Below are 8599 nucleotides of genomic sequence, written 5' to 3'. Positions count from 1 at the left end.
AATGGAACCGGCCCACTTTTGCCAGGTCGTGTCTACCCCTCAGGTCTCTCTGGTCCTTGGGGAACCGGTTGCAAGGAGCTCACGCTCCGCCACCCCAGCCGCCCGGCTGTGCCGCCCGCTAGGGCCGCCAGGGGTCGCCCGCGAACAGGCCCGGAGGGGGCGGGCAGTGCGGGTGGGGGCGGGGCCTCGAGGCCGGCCCGACCAATAAAGACGGCGGCGCGCGGCCGTGGCGGACTCCAATCTCTGCGCGCGTAGCCGTCGCTTCCGCCGCCTCCGCTCCTGCCGCCGCTCTCCCACGCCGACCCGCAGCCGCGATGCTGGCGCTGCGCTGCGGTCCCCGCCTGCTCGGCCTGCTCCCCGTCCCGCGCTCCGCGCCGCTGCGCCTCCCCGCGGCCCGCGCCTGCAGCAGCAGCAGCAGCAGCGGCGGCGGCTCCCGCGACTCGTCCTCTTCCTCCCGGAACCCGCTCGTGTACCTGGACGTGGGCGCCGACGGGCAGCCGCTCGGCCGCGTGGTGCTGGAGGTGAGCGGACGGGCCCGGCGCTGTGCCTAACTGGCTGGGAGACCTTGCCTCCCACACCTGGCCATGGGCCTCAGTTTCCCCATCCCTAGAGGGGGGCATCAGATTGGTCTCTTCCGGTATCCTCTCGGCACTTCGGAGTAGTGGAGGCGGGAGGGAGGGCAAGTGAGGAGGAGAAAGCTCAAGGTCAGGTCGTGGACTGTGGGATCCCGACCCTGCTGGCTGGCCCCGAGGTCGGGGAGAGGTCCTGCGACCTCGCGGGGTCAGCGCCCAGACCCGGGAGCTCGAGGGCGGGTGTCGGGGGGCTCGAGGGTCCGAGCAGCGGGCGGGCGGGGTGCTCACGTGGCTGCCCTTGCATAATACGGTGCCCGGCCCCGCCCCCTCGGTGGGACTCACCCCGCCTCCCGGCCCTGGGGCAGGAGCCGAGGTGGTTTCAGGCCTACAGGCCTCCTCTCCTGCAGGGCGGGCCTGGGGGGCTTCTGCCCCCAAACGGACCCGGACGGCCCCCTGCAAGTCGGGGTAGAGTGCCCAGGGGACCTGCATCCCAACTCCAACCCCGCCACGTTCCCGGACTCACAAAGTAAGAAACAAGTAGGGGGAACAAATGGGGAAGCTCAGGTGTAGCTCTCAAGCCAGACCCTCTTTTGAACAGAGGGACCTCTGGTAGGCCTCAGTTTCCCTCCTGGAAAATGGAGACCACTCTCCTTACTCCGCTTAATTTTAGTGGCTTTGTGCCAGGGTGGCTTTTGAAGCTGGGACTCAAGAGCCTGCTTGGATGGGCTCTAGCTTCTCTTTGCCCACCCACCCACTCCCCTGCCTTGAAGCCTGTTTCCCCTCTGTGCATTGAGCTTCGACTGGCACCTCTCCCGGCCCTGAGTCTCTGATGCTTGGGGCCAAGCTGTATAAGCTCTGCCAGTTTTGCCCCTGGAAGTAGGCCAGGATGGCACTGTCATCTCTTCTGATAGCTAGGGAAACCGAGGCTGCCTCCTCCCAGCCTGGGTTCAGGAAACAACTGGCAGAGATGATAGCTGCCTAGGCTGCCTCCTGCTGAGGGCTGGGAGCCCCGCAAGTGGATGGGGCTCCGTGGCCGCTGTGGGGGTTGGTTGGTGAGGAGGTTCCTTCTATCACCTGCTTCTGGACTGACCGTCTTCTCTTGGCCCCTTTCCTCCCCACAGCTGAAGGCAGATGTCGTCCCAAAAACAGCAGGTAAGACGGGACTTGGGGCTTTCTGAGTCTGGTCTAGATGGGAGAGAAAGGGGCCAGGCCAGATGGGTGGGATGGTGAGAGGAGTTGGGGCACCGAGACCCACGACCAGATGAGAGTTCCACATGAGGCTCAGCTGCTGGTACCCCTGCAGCAACTCTCTGTCCCTCTCTGAACCTCGGTGTTGGCCCTGCCCACCAGTCCAATATAGCCTTATGTAAATTTCCACCAGGACCCGTTCCTCCCTCCTGGTGCCCGGTGGGCAGTGGCTGCATGGCCTAGGGATTCCCTGCCGGGAGCCTGTGCTCTTGTCATAGTGCTTGGACGCCGGGACACTGAGCTGTGAGAAGGTGACCTGCCCCGGGTAGCACAGCCAGAGCAGACCCAGGGAGCAGGCTTGGCGTCTTCTCACCCCCTCTTCACCTCCTGGAGGGTAAGAGGTACAGGCTTGAACGAGTTGTGACCCTGGAGTTGAGGCCTGGCCCTGCTGATCTCTGTCTTCCTTCAACCCTCAGAGAACTTCAGAGCCCTGTGTACCGGGGAGAAGGGCTTCGGCTACAAAGGCTCTACTTTCCACAGAGTGATTCCATCCTTCATGTGTCAGGTACAGCAGCCCTGTCTGCCTCACTTCCCTGTCAGGGGGCGGGGGGGGGGGGGACAGCAGGGGCCGCCTTATAGGGTGCTTGTGAGATACTGAATGGAGAGGACACATTGCTCTCCTGGCCTGTCTTCTCACTCAGAGAGGGTGGAGTGGGTTGGGCGGCCCCAGCGGTTGAGCAACGGAGCCAGGGGCAGAATGGGCTGGCGGGGAACCGGCATTGAGATCCAGCTGTGCACGGGGGCGGGGAGTCGATCTTCAGGCTTTGCAGGATCAGCGTATTTAGGCGGTCTCTGGCCGCGTCCCCCTGTGTGTCCCACTGAGTGCTTGGCACAGGAGGCTGGGAAGGAGGGAGGGTGACGGCTCCAGCAAGAACGCATGGGTCTGGACTGGAAGCTGCTCCTTTAGAGCGGGGCGTCTTTTTTGGTTAAATGAATGTTCTTTAGTCATGTGTGCTGCCTGTTTTTTCAAAAACCTCAGTAAGGCTGTGTCAGAAGTTTTGGGGTAGAGGAGTACAGCAAGGACTTCCCAGGATCAGGAGCCCAGCTGTGTTGGGGGTTGTCCTCTGTTAGGTCAGGCCCCGTAAGACAGAGGTGCGTGTCTTGAGGCCAGCAGGCCATAGAAGCAGGGACAGGAGTGTCATGATCTCTCTGAAGTCATTCCCACCCAGAGTTCTCTGCCCTGTTCCCTCCACTCCTCCCTGGGGCTGTCATCCTCTGTGGTGAGTGGCCGTGGGTTGGGGCTGGGCCTGCTGACGTGTCCAGTGTGATGATTGCAGGGACGGGAAGGGAGGCTGTGGCTGTGGGACATGGCTGGCTAGGCCTGTGGCTCTCTGCCGCAGAGGCCTTCCCAGCTCTGCCTGAGGGAGGCAGTGGATGAAGCAGAAGCTGAAGGGGCTGTCCTGAGCCGGGTGAGGGTCTTCCTCTGAACAGCAGCTGGCAGGAGCAGGCCCTTCCAAGGCTGGAGGGCTCTCTGAGGCATGAGTTGGCGGCACGGGAGGCCGAGGCCAGGGTTTTGAATCATCCTGTCTGGGAACACCTTACTGGCATTTGTGGGTGCTTACGTCAGGCTAGTCCGGTCATCTCTCTCACCTGAGGGATATCTCAGGAAGATAGCTGTGAGTCCTTGGCCAGGGGCTGGGCTCTTCTGGCCACCACTCCCTTGGAAACCTCGGGCAAGCTGTGAGGAGGGATGCCAGACCCGGGGGGACTCCTTCCTGGGTCTGCAAGGTGTAGGGAGGCCACGAGGCCTGGTAATGGGGGAGAAGTGGGGCTTAGCATAGGGAATTGGCTCTGTGCCAGCTGCTGCTCCCCACCCCCCAAAGACCAGACTTGGGAACACAGACTCCCTGGTCACCTCCTTGTCTCCCCTCCAAGAGCTGTAGGTAGAAAATTCGAGGTCACTATGTACAAATCATCACACAATAGCTATTAGATCCTTTGAGAGTCTTTTAAAAAACCTGCCCAAATTAAAAAGTGGATCATTTGGAAGGTAGGGTAGTGATTAATGGCAGAAAATGCTGAAGCTAGGGGTCAGGAGATCTTTGGATGTTTTCTGACTCCTTGGCCTGCGGGGCTTCTGGCTGGGTGGACCCCAGGTGGGCTGGGGGCCACGTCCCTGCACCATGGCAGCCTTCTCCGGCCAGCTCTGGTGGTTGTCCGCTCAGAAGGTGCTCTGTGCTCGCAGGCGGGAGACTTCACCAACCACAATGGCACCGGGGGCAAGTCCATTTACGGAAGCCGCTTTCCTGATGAGAACTTCACACTGAAGCACGTGGGACCAGGTGAGTGGAGGCCACCACTCCCCGTTCTGAGTGCCCTGAGCTCTGGCCTGGCTGCTGGCTTGCCTACCAGGCCCACCATGCCCACCACAGCAATTGCCCACCCAGCAATGCCCCTTCGCTCCTTCAGCACTCTGGGTTGGAGTGTTGGTTTTCCTGGAGTTTTGTCATGCTGAGCTCTCCATTTAAAAACAAGTCTTTCTTTGAGAAGCTGGGGGAGAAAGCCTTTCAGCAAAACCCAGCGTTGTGTCACGTTTAAGACCCAGGATGCAGTGCGCCAGACTCCCATGCTGGCTCTGCCGCGGAGAGCTTCCACAAGGCCCTGTCCTTCCTGTGGCAGCACAGGGGGGACGGGCCCCAGGGAGCCGTTCGTCCTCTGGGCCCTGCTTGTCCTCTTCAAGCTCCAGGACCGTCAGACCCCAGTGTCCTTGCTGTGCTGGAAACTGTATGCTCTTATGAATGGTTCCCCAGTGAGGGGCCTCCTGGGGCAGCCTGGCTCACTCCTGCCTGTTTCTGTAGGTGTCCTGTCCATGGCGAACGCAGGCCCCAACACCAACGGCTCCCAGTTCTTCATCTGCACCATAAAGACAGACTGGTGAGTTCCTTGCCCCGGGTTCCACATGAGGGCTGGCCTTGCAGCTGAAAGAGGATTTGTGTGCTTCCGGGGGAGGGTAGCGTGAGGCTGGACCGTGTTCTGGGGTGGCAGCCCTCCGCTGGGAGGTGTGTCCCTAGGGGAGAAGGTAAAGTTCATGAAAGGACTGAGGGGGAATTTGGGTTGTTCTTAGAACTGCGTCTGTGTTAGGCTTCTGTTTGCTGTCAGTTGGAATTTTCTCCATGTGATATGCCAAAGGACTTGTACCACATCCGTCTGGGACATGCTGCAGAACTCACGGGCCTCAAGGTGGCCTGTGGTGGAAGCCTATTTGCTTGGTTTAACCTGTTGTTTCCCGGCTTACCTTGAGCTTGGAATGCATCTTGAGGTCTCTGGTCCACGTGCCTGTGGATTTTAGGGGTGTCTTCCCTGGTCGCTGTCCTATTACCTAATAAGTTCCTCTGCCTGGAGTTCCCTGCATCCTAGCCCTGAGGCATATGGGGTTGAGGGGACATTAGCTGGCCAAGAGCTAAGACTTCACAAAGCCCATTTCCTAGGACTTTAGAGAGACCTGAGTGATAGATTGGTCCTAGTTGTCTCTAGCCCCCAGGCCAGAAGGGACACAGATGTCAGGGCTGGGCAGGTCGCTGCTGGCTCTGCCTGCCCTTTGCTGCTTCCGTGGAACCTCTGATGGGTCCTGCAGTTCTGCCCCAGGTGGTAACCAGTGTTGGCCTTGCTGGCTCTGGACTAAGGGGCTGTTTAGATTCTTGAAAGTCTCTCAGATGGAAAGAGCCACATGTACTATCTTGGCTCTTACCTAGTCACTCATGACCGTGAAGATGGTTCCATTTACACGGACTTCTTGTTTCCTAGGAGGAGTCTAACACCCTGTTATCTCCCTGTGCAGAACAAGAATAATTCACTTTTCGTAGATGAGGTTACCAGGATTCAGGTTAAGTGACCCAGGACAAGGTCACGCAGCAGAGGAGGCAGCACAGGCCCCAGAAGGGAGAGACCCTCTGGTCTGTTTGGGGGCGCTCAGCAAGGCCTCGTACCAGAGCTGTGAGGGCAGGGTCCAGATTTTCCATTTGGGTCCCTTTCAGAATTGCCATCTCTGCTAAATAGTTCCACGGCCAGGTGACCATGACATTGGGTGACATTGCACTACTCTTACTCTTATCTGGCTCGACTCACAGGTTGGACGGCAAACATGTCGTGTTTGGCCACGTCAAAGAGGGAATGGATGTTGTGAAGAAAATAGAATCTTTTGGCTCCAGGAGTGGGAAGACGTCCAAGAAGATCGTTATCACGGACTGCGGCCAGTTGAGCTAACTGGCCACGGCCATGGCCACGGCAACAGGGCGCTAGGCCGGTAGAGGCTGCACTCATGTTGACTAACCTAGGCGACCACTTCAGGCGCCAGCAGCGGTGCCCCGTCCGGGTGCCTGTGCGCCTTCCACCCTCACTATGTACTGGAGTGAGACCTCTCCTGAGCGTCAGATGTCCACCAGGCCCGCCATGCTGCTTCGCCAGCATCCGCCTGCCCTCACTGCCCCATTTCTAGACACCCATCACGGATGTGATGTCACCACTCCTCATCCGGCCAGCCCAAGGTCACCGTGCCTTGGACATTGGGGTGGTGATGGCTTAGCTTCAGGGACAGGTTACTGCCCTTTTCTCGACTGAGGGGGGAAGGCCAGCTGTTGCAAAAGGGCCATTATATCTCTTCTAATTGAAATAATTTAATTAACAAGATTGTCTAGAGATGAAGCTGTGACACTAACTGCCCTGTGCTGTGGCAGGACCCCAGTTGGTGGCTGAAGCCACGGAACCCCAGAGCTTGGCCTTTGGAACACGACTGGGGCTTTAGTGAAGGGGCCACAGCCACAGCACTTAGCCCAGCCACTGTGAATCCTGTTGGTTTGCTGCTGTGGTTTTGAGGGGAGTCCATGGGGGCAGACGCAGACGAACCTGGGAACAAACCCATCGCGAACTGTGCCTAGTCCGTGAGTTGGTGAAGAGTGGAAGTGGCCCGGACATGTCTTTCTGGAGAGCTTTGATTTTTCTGTGGTTAATAAATCTACTGATTTTGTATGTAATATACTTGTGGGACATTTATTTGTGTTCACTTGAAATGTGAAAATAAATCCTATTTTCTGTAGAAGACCGTCTGGTGTCTGGTGGTTTTAGGAAGCAGGTTTACAGCTCAAGTATTTGGACCCAATCTTCACTGAGTTACCATGCGCACGTCTGGGCTACCCTGAGGATTTTTACTTGGACCATCTCATTTAATCACTCCAGCAACCAAGGATGGTGTTGTTATCCTCAGAGATGAGATGGGCTCAGACAAGATATCTTAGAACCCATAGCCTGGCTGTGAGCACTGGCTGACCCCCCACCCGCCAGAATCCCAGCTCCACCTCTTGGTGACCTGAGTCTGTTTTCCTCAGCTGCAAAATGGGGTAACAGTAATGCCTGGTTCACAAGGTGGGGAGAGGCCAAGGTGATCCGTGCAAAGTACGTAGCGTAGGGCCTGGCCCATCATTTTAATGCGTGCTCTGGAATGACAGAGATGATGACATTTCTCATGTCAGAGTCTTAGAGAAGGATCTGTGATCATCAGAAGTTAGGTGTGGAGTTGACTATCCTAGATTTGCTGCTTACATTTGGAATTCTAGGTGATTCTGAGGTGATGGGGAAGGCAGACTGGGGAGTGGGAGGGCAGGCCAGCGATGGCAATCCGAGTAGTAGAATCGTCGCATTCTGTTGACAGTGTGAACAGAGTTATTTCACATTGGGGTTCCCAGAGTCCGGTTATGTGTGCTTCCTGTCATTCTGAGGTCACAGTGGCTGGAGTCGGGTCGTTTGGAGTCCTGGAGGGTTTCCATGAGGGCAGTTTCCAGTGCTCAGTTGCAAGGACTAGGAGCCCAGCTAGACTAGTACTTTTTAAACAATTCTCAAGAGCTGTAGGGTCCTCAGAACAAGGGGGAGACATGGGCCCCTACACCCCATTTTCAATCAGATACCCTCTTTTTTCTTATTGGAGCTCTACAAGGGGTTTCATTTGAAGAGTGGGATCTTGAACCCAACAGTAATCATGATAATAGTGATAATAATTGGTAATTAATCATCCAGTCTAATGTTTTACAGATGGGGGAACTGAGGCCCCAGCAGGGTCACCATGGCCCCAGGCAACCCTGTGAGTTGGTTGGCAGAATGGGCTTAGAACCTCAGACACGCCAATCCAGAGGGCTCCCTGTGGGGGCCTTCCCCATTGCCCCTTGGCCCTCTGATCCCCACATTCAGAGCTCGTGATTTCTGAGGTCAGAGCCACAAATTCTGTCCCTGTGGAGTTTTCTCCTGACCTCTGGGACCCTAGGGAAACATTGGTGCTGGTGGCAAGCATGAGGGGCCTCCCCTCAAGTTGCGACCAGTCAGCCCCATGGTGATTTCTGAGGCGTTTTGGTCACAGAGCCCGTGGAGCTTGTGTTGACCCCACGGAGACTTTCTTTTTCCATGAGCACAGTGTGTGTACGTGTGTGTGTGTGTGTGTGTGTGTGTGTGTGTGTGTGTGTGTTCCTCCATCCAGAGGACTGCGGTATGGCACAGGGGACTGGAATGCAAGAATTGCCTAAACTCGGAGTTTCCTGAAGATGAGGCCCCTCACTCCCCTCACCAGTTCTTTCCTAAGCACCCTGCTCGGGGGCCTGGGGCTGGTCTTACTGGATCAAGCAGGAGCCTGATACGCAGATAAGAGGATGACTTACTGGCACGCGGCACCTAACGCATGAAAGAAGCAGTGAGTCACACACATGCTCTCGGATGTGATCCTGTGACGTCATGGGAGCCTGGTGTGTAAACATCTGAAATATCCTTTTTCTGAGATAACATCTGACAAGCTTTTTCAA

The 8599-nt window shown here is 57.1% G+C and overlaps 1 protein-coding gene across 2 annotated transcripts; it reads left to right on the top strand.

Moving 5' to 3' along the window:
* Nucleotides 1-225: 225 nt before the first annotated feature.
* PPIF (peptidylprolyl isomerase F) lies at nucleotides 226-6855 on the top strand. Of its 2 annotated transcripts, none has more exons than XM_059169776.1 (6): nucleotides 226-521; nucleotides 1694-1724; nucleotides 2237-2325; nucleotides 4006-4102; nucleotides 4619-4694; nucleotides 5888-6855. In XM_059169776.1, the coding sequence occupies exons 1-6, from the start codon at nucleotides 315-317 to the stop codon at nucleotides 6021-6023; spliced, it is 636 nt and encodes a 211-aa protein (XP_059025759.1). In that variant the 5' UTR covers nucleotides 226-314; the 3' UTR covers nucleotides 6024-6855. The 2 variants fall into 2 exon arrangements, with proteins under 2 accessions (XP_059025759.1, XP_059025760.1); XM_059169777.1 differs by lacking the exon at nucleotides 226-521 and adding an exon at nucleotides 942-1098.
* Nucleotides 6856-8599: the final 1744 nt, after the last annotated feature.

Source organism: Mustela lutreola, chromosome 4 (assembly GCF_030435805.1).
Source record: "Mustela lutreola isolate mMusLut2 chromosome 4, mMusLut2.pri, whole genome shotgun sequence".
NCBI lineage: Eukaryota > Metazoa > Chordata > Mammalia > Carnivora > Mustelidae > Mustela > Mustela lutreola.
This window is presented reverse-complemented; position numbering and strand designations above follow the sequence as displayed.

Coding starts and splice junctions, on each gene's coding strand:
- PPIF (XM_059169776.1), top strand. CDS start 315: ATGCTGGCGCTGCGCTGCGGTCCCCGCCTGCTCGGCCTGCTCCCCGTC. Junction 1,725..2,236: donor TGTCGTCCCAAAAACAGCAG/GTAAGACGGGAC, acceptor TTCAACCCTCAG/AGAACTTCAGAGCCCTGTGT. Junction 2,326..4,005: donor TTCCATCCTTCATGTGTCAG/GTACAGCAGCCC, acceptor CTGTGCTCGCAG/GCGGGAGACTTCACCAACCA.